Source organism: Panulirus ornatus, chromosome 25, assembly GCF_036320965.1.
Source record: "Panulirus ornatus isolate Po-2019 chromosome 25, ASM3632096v1, whole genome shotgun sequence".
In the NCBI taxonomy this organism is placed as follows: Eukaryota; Metazoa; Arthropoda; class Malacostraca; order Decapoda; family Palinuridae; genus Panulirus; species Panulirus ornatus.
The window spans coordinates 1970765-1995387 of NC_092248.1; the positions used below are offsets into that span (position 1 = coordinate 1970765).

A 24623-nucleotide genomic window follows, 5' to 3' on the forward strand; every position below is an offset into this window, starting at 1 on the left:
TGACTTGTCCCTCAACCGTACTGTACCTAATAACCTTGCTCTTATTCACATTTACCCTCAGATTTCTTCTTTCACACACTTTGCGAAATTCAGTCACCAATTTCTGCAAAGAGAGAGAGAGAGAGAGAGAGAGAGAGAGAGAGAGAGAGAGAGAGAGAGAGAGAGAGAGAGAGAGAGAGAGAGAGAACCACTATTCCTTAAAACATACCCATTTTTGCTTTCCGAGATAACGCTCTCGCCTTCCAACCATTCTTCAACGCTCCCAGAACTTTCGCCCCCACTCCTACCATGTGACTCACTTCCGCTTCCATGGTTCCATCCGCTGCCAAATCCACTCCCAGATATCTAAAACACTTCACTTCCTCCAGTTTTTCTCCATTCAAACTTACCTCCCAATTGACTTGTCCCTCAACCGTACTGTACCTAATAACCTTGCTCTTATTCACATTTACCCTCAGATTTCTTCTTTCACACACTTTGCGAAATTCAGTCACCAATTTCTGCAGAGAGAGAGAGAGAGAGAGAGAGAGAGAGAGAGAGAGAGAGAGAGAGAGAGAGAGGGAGGGAGGGAGAGAGAGAGAGAGAGAGAGAGAGAGAGAGAGAGAGAGAGAGAGAGAGAGAGAGAGAGAGAGAGAGAGAGAGAGAGAGAGAGAACCACAGGTGTCCTTTAAGCTATTCCCCAAAAAACGTGGTATTGTTATCAGGGACAGAGCACAATGGCAGATGCCCTTGTCCCATTCATACATAGATTCCTGTAGTCTGAGTCCACTAAATTACGTTATAATTAAGCCTTCTTTCACTATGCCACATCTCCGTTTATGTACACAGTGTGTGTGTGTGTGTGTGTGTGTGTGTGTGTGTGTGTGTGTGTGTGAAGGACAGCCCACAAAGAGTACAAAAGCAGACACGTTCCTTTCCCCAACCCCACCGTGACCGCGCCATTAGCCCCCGTCCGTCTACCATGAAGAGTCCATGAGCTTCCATGGCAGGGGAGGGGGGCCACACACACACACACACACACACACACGTGCGCGCGCGCGTTGCTCCCCCCCCCCCCCCACCTTTGATCGCCACCTGAAACATTTACCTGTACACGTCCATGGCGTCTCGGGGGGCCGTGGTCACCTGCACCCTCCCGTCCTCACAATGACGTGCCAGAGAGAGAGAGAGAGAGAGAGAGAGAGAGAGAGAGAGAGAGAGAGAGAGAGAGAGAGAGAGAGAGAGTGTACCCTCATGGCATTAAGGTTTCCTCATGGTCATGAGGCAATAAGTGCGTTCTAAAAAAAAAGCCATAGACTGATCATCAACAGCCATGGGCTCCGTAATTCATATAACACCGTCGGAATGTTTACTAACACGGCCCATGAAGTCATGAAATGACCACACGGTCCATGGGTATTCATGAGGAAGTTATGCGTCACAGACCGGGATAAGGAGGCCATGCGTCATAGCTACGACGAGGCTATGCGTCGCATACCGTCATGAAGGCGCTATGCCTCATGGCTATAAAAAGGACCAAGCGTCATAGACTGTTATGATGAGGCTACGCCTCATGGCTATGAAAGGACCATGCATCACAGACAGTCATGCGGAGGCCATGCGTCACAGTCATGGAGAAGCCATGCGCCTGTGTTGCAGCCCGGGTCAAGTGGTGTGGGGGCCATAAAAGAAGAAGTGCCTTATACAGAGAGCGACCCACTCGCTGGATGATGTTCCCTGGTTGGCCAAAAAGGTTTTCTTATTAAACTTCCATGACCGTCAGGAGTCCATGAGTAACCATGATGAGACCACGATGGGTCTAGGGGCTCTAGATGGACCAGTACCGGATACTTTACTGTCATGAACAAGCCATGAACCCTCTGAATCCCGCTCATCCCCACTGTATCATAGACTACACACACACACACACACACACACACACATATATATATACGAAATAGGAGGCATTCTGCAAGGGGCACAGCTTGGATCCCCAGTCGTAAAGACGTCATAGCTGACAATGCAAAGGCCATGAACTAACCATGAGGATCAGGTTTACGTGTGTGTGTGTGTGTGTGTGTGTGTGTGTGTTCTTACGACGCCATGACTCCAGCGCGTCGTTACCAATCCTTGAGCACTGTGGTACGACCCCAGACCACAACAGTGTGGCGAACCTTGAGCACGACGACGGTACGAGACCCTGGGTATGACGGCGTGACCTGAGGCAGGGTGACCCTACCCAAAGGTCTTTGGGGGTCGCCCTCAAGCTGATGGGACCAATGTCTCTAGGAAGGTCCTCGTCAACTATACTCGTAAATATGTTCGTTTGAAGGGTAGGATGTCATCCAGTGGGAGCACATTTACGATCACATACTATACGAAACAATGATCACATTTGACACTTTAGTATTTCTATCACTTAAAGAAAAAAAAATTGAATTTCTAATTGGTTGCAACTATTGTCCCCCAAGAGGACCGTAGTGTGATACCTTGAGGCACGACGGTGCGACCCCTTGAGGCAAGACAGTTCAACCCACTGAGCACGACGGAGCGACCCTCTGTACGTGATGGCTTGGTCTTTGATATAATCTTTCAGGTCAATATAATGGCCAGGTCGTCATACCCTACGTGTCGTACCGTCGTGCTCAAGGGTCGTAACGTCTTACACAAGGGGTCGTACCGCCATGCTCGAAGGGTTTGTACATGACATAATCAAGATGCGTCGTCACGGGCCTCATCTACAAGGTAACTCAATACTGTCTTATTCTTCAGCCAGTGGATCAGGACGAAGAAGACGGAGAGAAGAAGGAAGAGAGATGCTTAAAGGGTATTCCTGAGGAAGAAGGAGGAGGAGAGGAGGAAGAGGAAGGAAGAGGAGGGAAGACTCGGAGTGGCATCTGGGGCGTGGGGTGTCGAAGTGAGGCCGACTTGCCTGCCTCCGTCGCCGCCTGCTTCGAGGACGCGTCCCTCTTGGCCAAGCTCCAAAACCGGCTGCTGTCTCTAGTGGGACGCGGCAGCAGGTGGGTCCTGCTGCTTTTTGAGCCTCTGCGCCTTCTTCTTGACCCCCTGCCGCTTCCTCTTGTACACCTCCCAATCGCTTGCACTCTTCCTTGCAAATACCGGCGCTTCCTTTCGTACGTCTCCAAATCACTTGCACTCATCCCTCGGAAATACCACCGCTTCCTCTTGTACACCTCCCAGTCACATGCGCTCATTCCTCAAAATTACCGCCGCATTCTCTTGTACGCCTCCCATTCACTCGCATTCCTAGCCTTGTAGATACCTTCCATAGACGTCCCTTTTCTCTTGCCCCGGCAATTTACTGGTGGCATGTGGTTGGTCGTGGCGGTTTTTATGTTGAGGGGAAGGTGATGGTGGACGGGCTCCATGGCTGGTGGTGTGACATGATGTGGAACGGTGGAGAAGGTGGACTCGAGGCTGGCTAATGGGTCTGGTAATGCGACAGTGCTATGCATGGTAGGTCAGCGTCGTGGTGATGGTGGTGATGGGGTAATGGTAATAGAGGAGAAAGACATACAAAAGAAGAACTGATCGCTTAGGAGTTCACTATATTGAAGTGATCGGCTGGGATGGTAACAGCAACATAAACTCCTGGTCTGTATACAAAGATGGAGACGTAAAGAAGATGGCAGTGACGAAGGTAGTGTTGCAGGGTGAGAACTGATGGAGGGTGGTGGTAGTGGTGGTGGAGCGCAGGTGGGAAGTGATTGGGAGGCGGTGTTGGAGGCGGGCGATAGCTTGTTAGGGGAAGTGGGTGATAGGGAAGGTGCCAGCTTGGAGAGGGTCGGACGACTGCCGATACCAGCACGAGCCACCAGGGTAGGACCCAGCAGGCATGCCCGATACCATCGGTGAATCGGGACTCCACCTCCCTCTCTCACCGTAAGGCTGGCGATAACGTATTACGATCGGTACATGACGAGAGGCCTCATACCGCGCATACAAATAGCAAATTTCACATTTCTATATTTCATATCCGTTGATTCTAGCAATAAAAAAATGATTTAACCGAGTCTCTTTCGCTCTAAAGGCGACGACGTCTGCGTTTGCTGTAGCGCAAGAACACTCGTGTCTCGTCTCGTGGCTTACGAGTCTTCCAGTGATGTAGTTACCTCCAGGATTTATTTTTTCATTCTTATAAATTTGTTTCATTGTTTCGTGGTTTTCTTTTTTTCCTCCTCCAGATGTCTATAATTCTTCGACATCTTAACCTCCTGCGACGAAGCAATGCTTTTCTTCAAATCCATGTGCTAAAATACTCTAGGGAAATGAGGTCTATGTAGGCCATAAGGATTGGCTAGGCTCTGCTTGCGATGATCCCAGTGGAGTCGAGGCCTTTCCCTTGTCTGTCCAAATGGCATGCTTCATCGGGTCCTAGAGCAGTGTGCCTTTGAGGCTGCTCCGATCCTTTCTCGTCCATTCCGTCCGTCTCTCTCTCTCTCTCTCTCTCTCTCTCTCTCTCTCTCTCTCTCTCTCTCTCTCTCTCTCTCTCTCTCTCTTAAAATCTAAACCATCCTTTCATCTTGGAAGGAGAGCTGGGTGCATCATATCCTCTAAAATAGATTCCATTCTAATCCCTCTAACTCATCTCATCGACCTCACCTCTACTATCTCTAAAAGCTTTTGAAACTCTTTCTGATTCACTGTCTCAGACATTTAGAACCCCATTCCCCCTCCTTTTCAAACCTCAATACAGGTCTTCCCGTACATGGTATACTATGTGACCCACCTCTGATTCTCATGTCTCGCGGATTTTGGTAAATTTTTTGTGCAATTCCTCAACATCTCCAACTGTGAGTGATTCCTTTTTTTGAATAGATTTGTCATATCTTGCGCTTCATATACCTAATACCACCTTTAACCTTCTTGAGCACTTAGCACTACGTTATGACCCTTGAGTAGGACGAACGACCCTTGGGTAAGAGAGGGTCACCCTAAACCAATTCTTTAAGGTCGTACCGTCGAGCCCTCAGGGTTTATCATATCTAGGTGTTTTGCACAGTCAGCCAGGTACGGTGTTTGGAAAACTGGAAGTCTAGATTTTAATGATGTGTAGTTTGAAAAACAAACAATACATGCAGGAAGAGAAGGAAAACGTGTATCCAAGCATTACCTCTGAGGCAAGACTGGAGAAATGCCTTCATACCACAATGTTATACTTGACGAAATTGAATACACTGTACATATCGTACCCAAAATATATATATAAACCTTTGTTTCATCAGAATTCATCTATCTTATCAGCTAATACGACCTAACGACTCAAATCACGAGACAGACACCGTATCCATCAATGAATCAAGCCATTCGTCCAGATGTCTTAACATGTGCTTTTAAAAACCCCAGAGAACAATGATTTCAAGACCTGACGGTGAATTACAATAAAGTGTGACAGACTGGATATGAAAATAGTCACTAACTGACAGACTGTAGATGAAAACGGTCACTAATTGACAGACTGGACATGAAAATAGTCACTAACAGACAAACTGGACATGAAAACATCCAATTACTGACACTGGATATGAAAATAGTCACTAACTGACAGACTGGACATGAAAACAGTCACTAACCTTACTGAAGGCTTATGGTATTCCACGTGGTAACTCTGGCCGCAGTCTAGTCGACACAATTCTGGCAGCATCTCTTACTGAAGGCTTATGGTATTCCACTTGGTAACTCTGGCCCAGTCGACACAATTCTGGCAGCATTTCGTCTGTAATGGTTAGAGGAAATGCATATCATGTATCAGTAGTCTGAAGTCTGTACAATCGTCTAAACAAATTGTAGCACACAATAATATATATATATATATATATATATATATATATATATATCACATGTTTACCAAATGGCGTCCTAGCTTCGTCTTTTCACTGTATATCAACTGACTGTTATATTTCTCTCTTGTGTCTCCCCTGATGATGTGATTATTGCACGAAAGTGCACTTGGGAACTTTTCGTGTTTCATTTTCCCCGTGGCCTCATAGGTATATATATATATATATATATATATATATATATATATATATATATATATATATATATGCACAAAATTTAATACGGCAACTATTTAGAGTTATTAATCTTCTTATGCTCTAATTTTCTAAGTATTATTCCACCATGAGGTGGGTGCTCAAATGCCAGTTGTCCATAGTTATCCATTTATTTCAATCAAGCTTTCGCCTTCACAGAGGCATCATCAGGAATCTATAAAAAGAGAGAAAAACACTGCGTTACAAGAACTTGGGTATGACATGTAAAACGCAAACAGCATATAAAAAAAATAATAAAAAAAAACACAGCACTTTGCATATAAAAGTAAGGGAAAACACTAAAAGCGAAAAAATGAACAATATCATGTTACAATCTACGTTCAATATATGGAAATAGAAATACAGAAAAACTTACAGTTGTGTAAAAACACAGAACAATATTATAGGAGATAGGAATATAGACAGTCCGTCACTATATACATTACGTTGGGCCAAGCCAGACCCCATCACTGTCCGGATGTGGAGGCGAGGTCTGGTTGAGCTTGTCTGATTCAGACCTTCGTAACCCACGACCACGTTCCTGCTGTCCAGCAACAGCGGACTCAGTAGCTTATGGCGGGTCAGTGGCGCGTCCCATCAGTCCTAAAACGGCATTAGGTCTACGTCATATTGGCTGGCCATCAAAGAGCTGTATGACGGTGGTCATGTTCGTCTGGACGTTGACGACAGATGTTTTCTCTCTAATGTGAGTGGCTTGTAATATCTGTATGTCTCCTCCGATCACTGCATCTTGTAATGGTTTTTGGTGTTATTCAATATAATCTCCCTCGTTAGTCTCGTTCCATGTTTTGGTTCATGTTCCATTCCACGTTCTTGTGAGAGGAGCGAGAGGCGGCGGCTCAGGGTGCAGGATGCATGTCCAATGTAGCTGATGTGGTGAGGGTGACAGTCACCATCGGTACTCATACACCATCGGTACTCATACACCATCGGTACTCATACACCATCAGTACTCATACACCATCGGTACTCATACACCATCAGTACTCATACACCATCGGTACTCATACACCATCAGTACTCATACACCATCAGTACTCATACACCATCAGTACTCATACACCATCGATACTCATACACCATCAGTACTCATACACCATCGGTACTCATACACCATCAGTACTCATACACCATCGGTACTCATACACCATCAGTACTCATACACCATCAGTACTCATACACCATCAGTACTCATACACCATCGGTACTCATACACCATCAGTACTCATACACCATCAGTACTCATACACCATCGGTAATCATACACCATCGGTACTCATACACCATCGGTACTCATACACCATCGGTACTCATATACCACATCGGTACGATTCAAACTTCAAGAGCGACCAAACATATTGTTGTTCATGACGAGCGAACATGTTTCCGGATTGCTGTGGTATATTATCAAACTGACATCCTTGTTTTCATCCATCGCTTTGGAGTTTCTGGCCACAATATCTAGCACGACCTTCTCGTCCTTTGGATATGTTGTCGTCAATGTGTTCCTGTAGTAAACGTTGATGCTGTCACGTTGATGTTGCCTGTCTGCCACGAGATGTTGTTCTAACATGTTGTTCACAGCGGTATCAGAATCAGTATTTGAATATCCACTGTTAATTAACATTTGCCGGACATAATCGAAGTTCTTGGTGTAGAAGCTGCCAGGTTGAGCACACCTTGATCGCTCTCCTCACGTATGTACGCATGACACTAATCTTATTATTCTGAGCACATTTACTCATCCCAGTTCTACATTTACCTTGGTTGGTGGGTTTTCTGTGAGAGTCGGTGACGAAAGATCCTGTTGTGTCACTCACCATTACATCCAAGAAAGGAATCTTACCATCCATCAGTATTCGACTCCGCTGTCAATCTCCAGCCTGAAGTTTCTTGGAGTCGGTTATGTCGTCTATACATCTGCAGTAAATCTGGGGATCTCATGCCTCTGTGAAGGCGAAAGCTTGATGGAAATAAAAGGATAACTTTGGACAACTGGTGTGTGAGCACAACCGAACGGTAGAATAATACTGAGACAATTAGAGAACATAAGAAGATTAATAACTGTAAATATGCTGTCGTATTTAATTATATATATATATATATATATATATATATATATATATATATATATATATATATATATATATATATATGCGCTACCTCGCAAACGCGGGAGACAGCGACAAAGCAAAATAAAATAAATAAATAAAATAAATATATATATATATATATATATATATATATATATATATATATATATATATATATATATATATATATATATCATCCCTGGAGATAGGGGAGAAAGAATACTTCTAAAGTATTCCCTGTGTGTCGTAAAAGGCGACTAAAAGGGGAGGGAGCGGGGGGCTGGAAATCCTCCACTCCCATGTTTTATTTTCTAAAAGAAGTAACAGAGAAGGGGGCCAAGTGAGGATATTTCCTCTAAGGCTCAGTCCCCTGTTCTTAACGCTGGTTTCGGTGCATTATTACATGACAGCTAGAGACTGACTGTGAACGAATGTGACCTTTGTTGTCTTTTCTTAGCGCTACCTCGCGCACATGAGCGGGGAAGGGGTTGTTATTTCATGTGTGGCGAGGTGGCGATGGGAATGAATAAAGGCAGACAAGATGAATTATGTACATGTGTATATATGTATATGTCTATGTGTGTATATATATGTATACGTTGAGATGTATAAGTATGTATATTTGCGTGTGTGGACGTGTATATATATATATACATGTGTATATATATATATATACATGAGCGGGGAAGGGGTTGTTATTTCATGTGTGGCGAGGTGGCGATGGGAATGAATAAAGGCAGACAAGATGAATTATGTACATGTGTATATATGTATATGTCTATGTGTGTATATATATGTATACGTTGAGATGTATAGGTATGTATATTTGCGTGTGTGGACGTGTATATATATATATACATGTGTATGTGGGTGGGTTGGGCCATTCTTTCGTTTTTTTCCTTGCGCTACCTCGCTAACGCGAGAGACAGCGACAAAGCAAAATAAATGAATATATATATATATATATATATATATATATATATATATATATATATATATATATATATATATATAATGCTGATATAGTACTTCACTACAAAGTACCTACTTGTGTGAAAATCTTAACTAACGTTGGCAACAGAAGCCGAAGACCCAGCCCCCCCACACACACGATACACACACACACACACACACACACACACACACACACACACACGATACACAAATGAGCCGACCATCGGCTGCGTTTGGCAAGGATTCATCCACTGGAATAGCGGGCCAATGAACCAGTTAACCCAACCTGATAATCGATGAGGCTTTAAGATATGACTACTTGACCTATGGTCGTGTTAGAGGCTCAGTGGCTCGCACAGAAGGAAAAACCCCAGAAGGTCAGAATTATGTCAAAGGAAACAAGTCAGCTTTCCACTCCCGACCTCAGGTCTCGTATGTATGAATCACAGGAACCTTCTTCCTGTGTCCACGGCAGCCGTGGGTTATCCCTCCCTTCTTCCCTCCTTCCTTCCTTTCTTTCTTCCCTCCTTGTTCATCGGAATGAAAATGAGTCGCCTCGACACGTTGCATGACCACGAATGACGTCAGCAGCCATGCAAGAGCGGTGAGCATGACGGGGTCCCAAACAGTCAGTGGGGCTAGTCCTTCCGGTGGTGTCTTGCCTCACACACACACACACACACACACACACACACACAGCTTAATCCTGTAGCCAAGGTCACTCATCCAGAACTTTGTATCGATCGTAAATGGATAGAAGGTAACAAAGAATAATGATTGAAGAAGTCCACACACACACACACACACACATGAGGCATCAAGTGGATATGACAAAAACGATTACTTTTCTGATTACAACATGGAACATATTGATTACAACATGGAACATATTGATTACAACATGAAACATATTGATTACAACATGGAACATATTGATTACAACATGGAACATATTGATTACAACATGGAACATTGATTACAACATGGAACATATTGATTACAACATGGAACATATTGATTACAACATGGAACATATTGATTACAACATGGAACATATTGATTTACAAGATCGATGGACTGGCACTTATACACCAGATGTTGCACTGAAGTCTTGAGTGGTTTAATATACCAGATCTTTATATCACATCAATTTAATAGCTTTAAGTACGTAATGGTAGCATTCAATACCATGTATATCAGGATTCAATGCTATGTATCCCTACTGAAAATGCAAGCCACGTTCACAATAGGCGGCCAACGGGTGACCTAAAGGAACACGTACATAGAACTTTACACTCGGGAATTGTCAAGAGTCCTTTCGCTATAGCTGTGGTACCTTCTAGCCTTCTATAACGTACAGTGAAGCAGGGAGGGAGGATCAGTGTACCTATAAGTATATGGGTTTCCGGAGTATCGTGGTTAGAGTTCCTGACCATTATTCACGCCAGGGCCCGCCAGGCTTCAAGCCCTAGGCTTGGGCAATCCGCCCGCACGTCAACCCCAGCCGTTCATCCTCACCCTCGGGGCTGGTCCATCGTTAAATGGGCACCACCCCTGGATTCAGCTGGTGTGTGTGTGTGTGTGTGTGTGTAGAGCGGGTGAAGAGCGTGGCCAGTTCTTCCCACTGTCACCCCCTGAACCTGCCTCAAGTCCGGGGGAGGAGGTCAGTCAGTCAGTCCCGCCGCACCCCAGGTTGCGTGACTCACTCCAAGGTCGACGACCAACCAACCTGACGACCAAATCAAGCCTGAAAACGGAATTCCGAGACGCGTCATATAACACCGGATGATCCCACCGGCCTCGGCTCGTGTTCACTGCCATGTTTTATATACCTGGATACGGACTTGGTTGTCGTCGAGTCTCGTACCAGAAGATATATTACTACGGTGAGCGTGACGCGTCCGTCAGCCATGTTCTGTATCAGAATTTTCGCTGTAAGTATATCGTGGAGGAGCTCCTTGAACACAACGGTAGAGGGCTCTTGGGCAGGGCAGGACGCCCTTTGGTTCTGATGGCGCGGCCTTCTACCAGGCCTTCATGGTCTTGCTCAAGGATTATACCACAGTACACAAGGATTATACCGCAGTACACAAGGATTATATCACAGTACACATGGATTATACACCACAGTACACAAGGATTATACCGCAGTACACAAGGATTATATCACAGTACACATGGATTATACCACAGTACACAAGGATTATACACCACAGTACACATGGATTATACCACAGTACACAAGGATTATACCGACGTGCACAAGGACCAACCCTTTCTGGACAAGGATCATAATGTTGTGCCCAACGGGTTAACGTACACTGTAGAAAAGGACACTGCAGGAGTATGACTATTGATAATGACCTTTATCATTCATTCCCGACTCTAACGACCTCATCTCCCCCAGGTACCGTCTCCAGCGAGGCCTCAGCACCCCGGTCATGCCCCTGGAAGCTCTACGACGGAAGGTGAAGGAGGCAAGACGCCGCCTCCTGCCCCACACCCACGCCCCGCCTGCCTCCGCTTCTTCCTCCCCAAACCCCAAGCAGAAGCAGGACAAAGAGGTTCCCCCTGACTCCCCATCCTCCAGGCTCTCCTCCCCAAGCGTGGTGCAAGGGTGGGAGTCCCCCGGCAGGAAGCACCAGCAGCAGGCGGGGACTCGGCCAGCGGGATGCTCCTCCCTCCAGCAGTACTGGACGGGTGAAGGAGGCGGCGACGAAGAGATCGAACTCCTTCAGCAGTACCTCAACCTGCAGCAGCTGGCTGTCTCGCGCAAGCACTCGACGCAGCTCCGCCGGATCAGGGACTCCCTCATCGCCCGCGTCAGGAGCCGCCCGTCCTCCATGGTCAAGGTGCGCAGCTCCCCGCCCAAGGTGTCGGCCCACACGCCCACGAAGGACCGCCAGGAACTGCGCAACTTCCTTCTGGACATCGGCTTCGTCCAGTACTACTCCCTGCTGAACCGCCATGGGTAAACGAGCGCTGATTTCCCTCGTCATACTCCATCTGTTCTAGATCCTATACGCACTCCCCTTCTATAACAGCTTTCTATATCCTACATATCTATCGTGCCCTAAATCTATATATCATCTATCTCCATCCTATAAGCCGTTCCTCGACGTATACATCTGGGAGTCTGGCTATATTCTAAGTTGGTTATATTGTACTTCACACCTGTACTGAAGCCTTTATCCTTCTAACACAGGACGCGTCTCTGATGGTGTGTTACCCCTCTCCGTCCTTCAGCTTTCACTCCTGCCTCTACATTTACAACCTCTAATACGAAACAGACTTCCACAACGTTTGATATCAAACAGGTTTCCACAACCTCTTATATAAACAGACTTCCACAACCTCTCATGTCAAACAGACTTCCATAACCTCATATATCAAACAGGCTTCTATAACCTCATATATCAAACTAACTTCAATAACCTCATATATCAAACAGGCTTCTATAACCTTGTATATCAAACAAACTTCAATAACCTCATATATCAAACAGGCTTCTCTAACCTCATATATCAAACAGGCTTCTATAACCTCATATATCAAACAAGCTTCAATAACGTCATATATCAAACAGGCTTCTCTAACCTCATATATCAAACAAGCTTCAATAACCTCATATATCAAACAAGCTTCAATAACCTCATATATCAAACAGGCTTTTCTAACCTCATATATCAAACAGGCTTCTATAACCTCATATATCGAACAGTCTTCTCTAACCTCATATATCAAACAAGCTTCTACAACCTCATATATCAAACAGGCTTCTATAACCTCATATATCAAACAAACTTCAATAACCTCATATATCAAACAGGCTTCCATAACCTTGTATCAAACAGGCTTATATCAAACAGACGTCCATTTCGTAACGAGCATTTCCTACCGCTGGCCTCACCCACCACTCCTGCCTCACACCACCATACACCTTTCCCGTCTCCAACACCTCTCGTTGTATTAACCCCATAACCCACGATGGGGTGACGACCCATTAAACACAAAGGTGGGGCCCTTGAGCATGTAAGGTACAACCCATGGGTATAATCGCCTACCCAGATCAGGTCATATAAATAACCAAAGGTCGTAACGTCGTGTTCAAGGGTTGTGCAGTCGTGCTCAAGGGCCGTGCGTTCGTGCTCAGGGGTCGTATCGTCGTGTTCACGGGACTGGTATTATCTATTACGAATCTATCCTGTAATATCTGTCTCGTGTATTTCCACAGAACTGACCAGCTTTTTCTCAACAAACTCGACTTTTGCTACTGGAGCGATGTGGTGTGCCGGGGTTGGCGTGCTGTCGGTGGATTGAATCGGGGCGTGTGGGGCGTCTGGGGTAAACCATGGAAAGCTGTGTAGGTATGTATATTTGCGTGTGTGGACGTATGTATATACATGTGTATGGGGGTGGGTTGAGGGTATTCCCTCAAAGGCCCAGTCCTCTGTTCTTAATGCTACCTCGCTAACGCGGGAAATGGCGAATAGTTTAAAAGAAAAAGAAGAAAATATATATATATATATATATATATATATATATATATATATATATATATATATATTTTTTTTTTTTTTTTTTGCCGCTGTCTCCCGCGTTTCCGAGGTAGCGCAAGGAAACAGACGAAAGAAATGTCCCAACCCACCCCCATACACAATGTACACACACACACGCCCACACACGCAAATATACATACCTATACATCTCAATGTACACATATATATACACACAGACACATACATACATACCCATGCACACAATTCACAATGTCTGCCCCTATTCATTCCCATCGCCACCTCGCCACACATGGAATACCATCCCCCTCCCCCCTCATGTGTGCGAGGTAGCACTAGGAAAAGACAACAAAGGCCCCATTCGTTCACACTCAGTCTCCAGCTGTCACGCAATAATGCCCGAAACCACTGCTCCCTTTCCACATCCAGGCCCCACACAACTTTCCATGGTTTACCCCAGACGCTTCACATGCCCTGATTCAATCCACTGACAGCACGTCAACCCCGGTATACCACATCGATCAAATTCACTCTATTCCTTGCCCTCCTTTCACCCTCCTGCATGTTCAGGCCCCGATCACACAAAATCCTTTTCACTCCATCTTTCCACCTCCAATTTGGTCTCCCACTTCTCCTCGTTCCCTCCACCTCCGACATATATCCTCTTGCTCAATCTTTCCTCACTCATTCTCTCCATGTGCCCAAACCATTTCAAAACACCCTCTTCTGCTCTCTCAACCACGCTCTTTTTATTTCCACACATCTCTCTTACCCTTACCTTACTTACTCGATCAAACCACCTCACACCACACATTGTCCTCAAACATCTCATTTCCAGCACATCCACCCTCCTGCGCACAACTCTATCCATAGCCCACGCCTCGCAACCATACAACATTGTTGGAACCACTATTCCTTCAAACGTACCCATTTTTGCTTTCCGAGATAATGTTCTCGACTTCCACACATTCTTCAAGGCTCCCAGGATTTTCGCCCCCTCCCCCACCCTATGATTCACTTCCGCTTCCATGGTTCCATCCGCTGCCAGATCCACTCCCAGATATCTAAAACACTTTACTTCCTCCAGTTTTTCTCCATTCAAACTCACCTCCCAATTGACTTGACCCTCAACCCTACTGTACCTAATAACCTTACTCTTATTCACATTTACTCTTAACTTTCTTCTTTCACACACTTTACCAAACTCAGTCACCAGCTTCTGCAGTTTCTCACATGAATCAGCCACCAACGCTGTATCATCAGCGAACAACAACTGACTCACTTCCCAAGCTCTCTCATCCCCAACAGACTTCATACTTGCCCCTCTTTCCAAAACTCTTGCATTTACCTCCCTAACAACCCCATCCATAAACAAATTAAACAACCATGGAGACATATATATTCCTATGAGTCCACGGGGAAAATGAAACACGATAAGTTCCCAAGTGCACTTTCGTGTAATAATCACATCATCAGGGGAGACACAAGAGATAAATATAACAGTCAGTTGATATATATCGAAGAGACGAAGCTGGGACGCCATTAGGTAAACATGCGATTGTCCAAGACAGACAACGAGCGTTCATAAACTTATCACTTTATACAAATTTTATCAACAAAAGTTATCTAATTTGTATAGACCATCACTAATATTAAGATTATCTGCGTATTTGATAATAGAAGATTCAATGACATTTCTCGTGGTAATAGAGTTAGAGTTAATAACTGAGATGGCGTTACTCCAGTCAGTACAATGATCACTGAAGCCAAAACCAGAGCCGAGGCAGTGCCCAAGGCCCTAGGCAGCCACCAAGGCCCTAGGCAGCCTCCAAGGCCCCAGGCAGCCTCCAAGGCCCCAGGCTGCCGCCAAGGCACCGGGCAGCCGCCAAGGCCCCAGGCAGCCACCAAGGCCCCAAGCTGCCGCCAAGGCCCCAGGCAGCCGCTAAGGCCCCAGGCAGCCGCCCAGGCAGCCGCTGAGGCACCACGGGTACGCAATCACACCTGCCACCCTCTCCTCAACCTACCCCAACAACCTCATCATTTACCTGAGCCTGCATCCCCCTGCAGTAGTTCGCCCTTAGCTACATCACCTCTGTACTCATCGTCCATTGAATCACTGTCTTCCTTCTCATGTTTCCGTGGCCCACCTCTGTCCACAGCATAACTAAAGAACCAGGACCCAGAATCGCACACCTTCTGAATACAATATCAGTTGTAATATCTTTGATAGAACAGAAACTCTCCAAGGTTGTGTGAATATTGTGTTGCGTTCGTTTCTCTTGTTTAGAGAGAAACTCCAAGTAATGATGATGATGATAATAATAATAATGATAATAATAATGATATTTTTTATTATTTTTTTATTATACTTTGTCGCTGTCTCCCGCGTTAGCGAGGTATCGCAAGGAAACAGACGAAAGAATGGCCGAACCCACCCCCATACATATGTATATACATACATGTCCACACACGCACATATACATACCTATACATTTCAACGTATACATATATATACATACACAGACTTATACATATATACACATGTACATAATTCATACTTGCTGCCTTTATTCATTCCCGTCGCCACCCCGTCACACATGACAAAATTACAAAAATAATATTTTTCATACTTCACCGCTGTTTCCCTCGACAGTGATGTAGCAGCAAGAGCAGACAAAGAATGGCTGCATTCGCTCACACCCATCATCAAGCTGTCAGGTGCAATGCACCGAATCCAGGCCTCACAAATCTTTCCATGATTTCTGCCAGCCGCTCCACATGCCCTGGCTCAGTCCGTTGACTGCACGTCAACCCCAGTATACCACCTTTTCAATTCACTCAATGCCGTGCTCACCTCCATCCTCCGACATGTTCAGGCCCCGATCACTCAAAATATTTTCAACTCCATCCTTCCACCTCCAGTGCGGTCTTCCCCTTCTTGTCCCCTCTACCTATGGCACTTCTATCCTCTTTGTCAACCTCCCCCATTCATTCTATACCGGTCTCTCAATCGCACTTTCAATTACCACACATATCTGTTACTCTTTTACTATTCACTCGATCAAACCACCTCACACTACAAATCGTCTTCAAACATTTCATTTCCAAAACATCCACCCTCCTCCGTACATCCTCATCTATACAGCCCATGCCTCACAACCATATAACACTGTTGGGACTACTACTCCTTCAGACATTACCACTCTTGCCCTCCCAGATGAATGACCTCCCTCTCCACACCTTCAATACGCCCACAACCTTCGCTTGCATACTCACCCTATCACTTCACTTCCTCTTCCATGGTTCCATTTGCCGCCATATCCACACCCACTCCCCACCACCACCACCACCACCAACTCCCAGGTACCTAAAACGCCTCAACCACCCCCAACTTTTCTTCCCTTACTCAAACTGACGCCCCACCTAACCCGTCCCCTCTACCTTGCTAGACCACATTTATTCACAGGTTCCTCGTACGTGTCTCTCTCATCCACCCACTTGATCTGCCTCTCCTCTCGTCATCCCTCCACTGGCGAGTGTGTGGCTCCAGTGCTCCCATCAACCGCTCACAAGGTTCACAGGCTCACCCCAGCTGCCGTGTTCTCTCCCTAACTCACTTCAAAACTTCATGATAATTTTCCCCTGACCTGAGTAGTAATACACCTACCATGATCATTTTCCTGACCTTACGTAATGGTACTTTTTTTTTTTACTGATAATATCCCTGACCTCAATCTACTATGGTACTCTACTATGGTACTACTATGGACCTCATCGACTATGGTAATTTTCCTGACCTTAATAGCAACTACTTTAACGATAATCCTGAGCCTAATACCGTCTACTATGATAATTTCCCTGACCTCGACAGCATCTACTGCGATAATTTCCCTGACCTTCGCATCTGCTATGATAATTTCCCTGACCTCGACAGCATCTACTGCGATAATTTCCCTGACCTTCGCATCTATGATAATTTCCCTGACCTTCGCATCTGCTATGATAATTTCCCTAACGTTATTAGTAACTAAAAATGAATTACCCAAAGTCATATTAAGCCTCTAGACTTAACCCACGACCCCCTGTGACTTGACCCAGTCACTTCTAAAAGTGGGTCTTCTAATCATTTCAAAACCACCTTATATCGCACTTATCTACGAACAGAAAGGTAGAAAATCACGCTTATCTACTAATCAGAAAGGTAGAAAATCGGTCAATTGAATATCTTTTATGATGTATTGTTACTCTCTCATGACTTCTGTCTACTCGACTAATATGCAAATGAAGAGACTCGATCAAGTACTCCCACTTGACTGACTTGTCCTTCTTCATCCTTTGCGTACTGCTTGACCCAAACAACGTCCTCCTTAGGCATGAGTTATAACTTGATGAAGGAGGGTCTTGAGGGAGACTAACTTTAAGTACGCCATGGCAGAGAATAATAATGATAATAATAATAATAATGATAATAATAATAATAATAATGATAATAATAATAATAATAATAATAATAATAATAATAATAATGATAATAATAATAATAATAATAATAATAATAATAATAATAATTATAAAATAATAATAACAATAATAATAATAATAATAATAATAATAATAATAATAATAATAATAATAACCAATAATAATGGTAATAATAATAATAATAAGATTATTATTATCATTACCATTATCATTATCACTACCACTACTACTACTACTAGTACTACTGGAATAACAATATCAGTAACAAAAATGAATAAAAAATGAATAATCTGGCCGAGTCATAAGAGCCAACAACGCGGGTTCCCTACCTTCATAAACCGCCGGCGGCCATATTGTACTGACCTGCTGGACTGACGGGGGTCTTACTCGCCTGCAGGTACGACCTGGCGACGGCGGCGCACATGGACGCCCTGGACCTGGCGGGCGTGGGCATCACGGAGCCGCTCCACAGGATGGCCATCAAGTTCGAGCTGGATCTGGTGAGTCGAGAGATGTGTGTGTTATATTTCCAGCCTTCATATATATATATAGCCTTAAGATGATGACCTGTATCTCACACAGAACCTGTGTGTGTGTGTGTGTTTGTGTGTGTGTGTGTGTGTGTGTGTGTGTGTGTGTGTGTGTGTGTGTGTTTGTGTGTGTGTGTGTGTGTGTGTGTGTGTGTGTGTCTGTCTGTGTCTGTCTTTATGTCTGTCTGTCTGTCTGTGCCTGTCTGTCTGTCTATCTGCCTCTGTGTGTCTATCTGCCTCTGTGTGTGTGTGTGTGTGTGTGTGTGTGTGTGTGTGTGTGTGTGTGTGTGTGTGTGTGTGCTGAAAAACCCTGGCTCCACCATAACATAAGCAGGGTCCCATAATCCTGTATGCATTTTAATATGATTGCGACCATTAATCAATTGAATATGTTAAGGCGATTATTCAAAAAAAAAAAAAAAAAATGGGAGTACATTTCATTGCTATAGTTGAATGACAGAAGAATCTTAATAGCAAAAATGAGGATGAATCATTAATGAATCAGTTAGTGACCTGTGGTTGGTAAGGAAGTACATTGATCGAAAGAGCGATTAAAAAAAATATATATATTACGGAAGAAGTGTAATATTTCTTTATTTTCGTTGTTCAAATCTTCCCTTGAGAGAAAGCATCTATCAAGCGCACCCCCTTTGAATATAAAATTTGTGCAGTGTTAAACCAGATACAAGACCAAATAAATCATTGGGCCAGGCAACGTCTCGTGTCCATAACTTCTTGGATCATTTATTTTTTTTTCTTCCGGAAATTTCGTGTGCGACACAGACGGCCCCTCAAGCGTCGTGGCAATGATGGACATCACCATTCACTGAGGTAACACTGCCACGCGTGTATGTTAAACGAAATCATTTCTCTCTCGACATTTCCACTTCGGATCCATCTATTTCCGCCACCACCTTGTTGCTCTGGAGCACATATTGGCCCACCACAGCTTCATGGTGCAACTTAAAACGACTTTCTTGTGCAGCTTCCTTTAAACGTAAGGTTAAGTAATGAACTCGAAACACTGCTACAGTCACACACTGCCTTATTTACCCTCCGAATCATACGTCAGGTGTCAAAACTTAACCCACTTGTTTTGTACTATAACTACCTCATTACTGGAAAATTGTCATTTGCTCTTAAAACGCTGTTAACCAACTGGGACAGAGTAGATACGTGAGGTAAAATGTCTCGAATACTTAACATGAACACCAACTACATAAAACTCTCTCTCTCTCTCTCTCTCTCTCTCTCTCTCTCTCTCTCTCTCTCTCTCTCTCTCTCTCTCTCAAGGGTTCTGACCCCCAATTAAGGTAATTAGATCAGTCCATACGCGTGACCTGGCAAAAAAAAAAGGGGGAAATAAAAACACTTTCTCCGAAATATGACTCCATATGTTTTACAGATGAAGCCTTCCCTAGAATTGTAAGTATGGCAAAAATTCTACAGCATATGGCTATATTTCGGATATCCAAAAATATATGAAGATATTTCTTTCCATTTTCTTTAATTAAATTACATTAAGAACTACACAAAACTGGAGAAATATGCTGTTGTTCACGTCCCATGTACTTCATCAAGTCGTAATAAATAACTTCCACGACATCCTCGCCCTTTCAGCACGAGGGAGGACGGGTGAAAATCCAATGCCCAAGGGTCACAACGACGTGAGTCAAGGGTCCTACCGCAGCGCTACGTAAGGGAGCGCACACCGTCGTACTCAGGAGTGGTACACATTCTAATATTCCAAGTGGCGAAAATTTCTGGCCCGAAGTTTTGTATGTACCGCCCGCCTGGCAACGATATATAAAGTACACAGAAAGTTTGTAATTCGCGTCAAGAGGACAGAAGCTTACATTATGACTGTAATTCTTTACTAACAACGCAAATGACTATTTACAAATTGAAATACTATGTGTATATATATATATATATATATATATATATATATATATATATATATATATATATATACCGCACATACTTTCAGTGATTCGACTGCAAACGACTCCCCAAATATATTACCTAACCTAATCTTAACTAAATGGAAAATATCCAGTCCTTTCACCTAAGGTTTTTAAAACTGTTCACTTGAACGTTGGAATTCTAAACCGAAACAGAATGCGTTCAAAAAAAAAAAGGTCTGGTTGGTAAACTGGAATGTAAAATGCCTCGCCACACTGCATTCAAATCGTAGCTTTGACGTCTGTAGCAAAATACCAGACCGCAGTGCTAAGCTTAACTGCTATTTCAGAATAAGGGCTAGGCTTACCTGCTGTTTCAGATAAGGGCTAGGCTTACCTGCTGTTTCAGAATATGGATGCTAGGCTTATCTGCTATTTCAGAATAAGGGCTAGGTTTAACTGGTATTTCAGAATAGGGTGCTAGGCTTATCTGCTATTTCAGAATAAGGGCTAGGCTTACCTACTGTTTCAGAATATGGGTGCTAGGCTTATCTGCTATTTCAGAATCAAGGCTAGGTTTAACTGGTATTTCAGAATAGGGTGCTAGGCTTATCTGCTATTTCAGAATAAGGACTAGGCTGCTATGTTGTTCCGGCATTCCAACCATACTTAACTTTCCCTGCTTAAACCCTAGCTAGGCTACTTATGGACTGAGCTACCCTATGAACAACTAATTCTAAAAAGGCTACTCACAGTTCACTCTCTAAAGAAAGTGATTCTATTAAGCAAGTCTTTAAAAAATAGCAATCACTTCTATCTCGTTACTCTTGGTAACTTACTGTTCACCCGAAGCGACGAAGATAGGTTAGGTATTATTCCTTTTACATTCTCTATCTAACTATCTTATGAACTCTTATTAAGCTCTCACAATATTGCCCATCCTATTCTACTAAACTACGTGCTTATTACAGAATAAAATAATCCCAACCTAGTTTCAACCTTAGTCCTAACATAAAAGCTTGTTACTCCTAGCCTATGATAAACCTACTCCTAGAATAAAATAAAAGCCTAACCCTAATTTTTCCAGCACAAAATATAAGTTATTTATAGTTATTTATATCATAAGCAAGACTGTTAAACAAGTTCTAGTTATCTTTCTCAGACTATCTTAAAATACCTTAAAATTAGACTAGCTAATTCGCTAATACATTTAAGTTATTCGATAACTGAATCATTCGAAGGCTATTCTTGGCTCTCCCTCTCTTAGGCGAAGGCTATTATTAGTTACCCTGTCTTAGTTATTCAAGGGTTTATCCATTAATTGCCCCCGTTGAGCCATCTAACGGCCCGGTTACCTTAACTACTGAGACCTAAGTTAAGCTAGCTTACGCAAACTACCTTGGTGAACCTGACCGTATGTTATAAATGGCTGCGGCTTTTCTATTCTTTTCCCTTAACAAATATCACTCGAACAGGCCATAATTACATAGACTTTCTACACAACGAAAAACTACAACGTAAAACGCCCCCCCCCCAAAAAAAAGTGATTTCCTTTCTAAAATAACAAATTATCATTTATTGTTATAGAAAGTTTATAATCATTAATGATTTTAGTATCATTATTATCATCATTATCATATATCAGGACTCCTTCTTCAGTTCCTGCACCGTCAGGAACGGGGAATGTATTGACTACGCTTAAGACTTTTCTCACACGCGGGCGGAAACCGGTAACGCCTACGTTACCCCCACAGCAAAGAAGCTCAAAACTCTAAGTACACAACTACAGAGCAACTACCACTCAGATTACCAAAACAACCCATTATACCTAACCTAACTAGCCCTTACAATGATAGAAGGAAGCATTGTTGAGTATATATATATATATATATATATATATATATATATATATATATATATATATATATTCGTGCTTCCAGGGTTTATATTACCATAAAACTGAGCAGAACCATAATGTTACCATTGCCAGTGCTCAATCGATGGTTTGTTGGGCGTCGTGACCGTGAAAGTTGCCAGATACAGCTGGCCTAAACGAATTCGAATTTCAATCTTTTCATTTCTTTTTTATACCAAGTTTCCGTAACTATAGTTTTATATACTCGTGTAGACTATTAGAATAATTGCTAATGCTACAATCTTAACGATCTTTCGTTAAACTACCCATACATAGTGTTCTTTTTTTAGGGTAAAACGTTGCGAAAAGCCGTAGCCTAGTGAAAGCTAATAATAAATACCATTGCTATTACGGTCCTAATTTTCTGATTTCTTTCCACTAAAATATCACTCGCAGGGAGCAATCTTATATACGATAAAAAAAAAATATCTAACTCCTTCTAGGCAAGATCTACCGGTAAAAGTTTAAAGAAAAAGGAAAACCTGAAAGGGAAGGAAATATTAGCCATGATCCCGGCTTCAACCCTATTTTTCCTACGCTATTGTTCATCTGATTACCTGCAAAAATTGGCGGTTTATACTGCCTCCCAATATTTACTAAATTATGTTACTGCTTCCAAGAAACATAAGTCTAGAAAAAAGAGTAAAATAAATATAGAAAACAGGCAAGTCCACATAAAAATGCGAGTTCAAGGCTAAATATAAACTTGTTTACAGTTAAATGCTCAAAGTCACACACACACACACACAAGACTCAAGTATATCTCATTAATCCTCACTTCATCAACTACATTCACCATCATACGGTCAACGTAATCTTACATTATCCACTGCGCAAGATCAGTTTCCTAATCATTATATGCAGCAGTCAGGCTGGGTGTAGGTAAATTATTTACGTTTGACGATTATTTTTCCTTAAGAGCCCTTCACCCATGCATTACTACCTGACTTCCCCCATCACCAGCTGGAGGATATACTCAACTCCCCATCACCAGCTGGAGGATAACCTCAGCTCCCCAAACACCAGCTGATGTGGAGGTTGTAACATCCAAATGAGTCTGAGAGTGAGCGAGATGTGTGTATTTTTTTTCTAGAAAGATCCTTAAGGACAACCAGTGACCCTGCAAGAGATGGGTTAAAAAAAACCCTACTAACACTACCAAAAGTCTTGACCATTCCCACACGTAAAATACAAAAGTGTGAAAGTTTAAAAAATGAATAAAAACCATAAAATCGTTACTTGATACCCCACAGTACACCAAAATTACCTCATTGGTCGATGATGTCTGCTAGGGGAGTGTGGCGTACGCTTGGGCGGGCGTTTGCATGCATCCACCACTCCAAAGATGACACAGTGTCCTCGGCACATGTGGGGCTCTACCACTGAAATCTACCGTAACTCTCAGCTTCTAGGTGAAGCCTGAGGGATGGGTTTTCACTGCTACACTTGAGATCTAACTTGTTTTCACGGCATCTGAACACCACCACCACACACACACGCGCACACCCTGATCGCCATAGCACTCCACACTGTCAGTGGCATTCATACGGAGGTGAAAAATGGAGTCAAGTCGCACATCCAAGGTTTAAATTACTTCAACCAAGCTCATGGACTCTATCTAAATGCGTGGTATTTATAAATCACCTTTGTGGTGCTCCTAAACTGGAGTTTTATCTAGCGAAAGCCATCAACAAACTTACAAAACGAGACATAGGCACACCTACAAGATGCACGTCCTCCGACCGAAAGTACTCCGTCGTACACAGATTCTCTGGCTAATCTACATTCTAGACCACTTATAAAAGACATCATGCACTTACCTATACAGTGTCTTAAGTCTACACTTCTTTAATGGCATCCTTTAACGGATAATATAAATCTCGACACCAGTGCATCTCCCACACATCTTGATAGGCCTTAAACTCCAGCAGCCAAAGACTGGAGAGTTAGTAGAGGGAAAACATTGATGGGGTAAGATACCACATACCACCAGATACCGTGTTTTGCGCGCCATCTGTTGAGCAAAGAAACAAACTCTTTTTAATAACGCGTTAATATATATATATATATATATATATATATATATATATATATATATATATATATATATATATATATTTTTTTTTTCTTTTAAACTATTCGCCATTTCCCGCGTTAGCGAGGTAGCGTTAA

General features: G+C 43.3%; 1 protein-coding gene across 4 annotated transcripts in view; it reads left to right on the plus strand.

The window, feature by feature from the left end:
- The window catches only part of LOC139757159 (uncharacterized), a 41418-nt gene that overhangs the window by 11993 nt on the left and 4802 nt on the right, over positions 1–24623 (plus strand). For 3 of the 4 annotated variants that reach the window (XM_071677272.1, XM_071677271.1, XM_071677273.1), the window contains exons 3-5: positions 2752–2999; positions 11511–12074; positions 18500–18602. In XM_071677272.1, the coding sequence (XP_071533373.1) occupies positions 2752–2999; positions 11511–12074; positions 18500–18602 (915 nt within the window). The remainder of the gene's footprint in view (positions 1–2751; positions 3000–11510; positions 12075–18499; positions 18603–24623) is intronic. The other variant, XM_071677274.1, reaches the window with a different exon arrangement.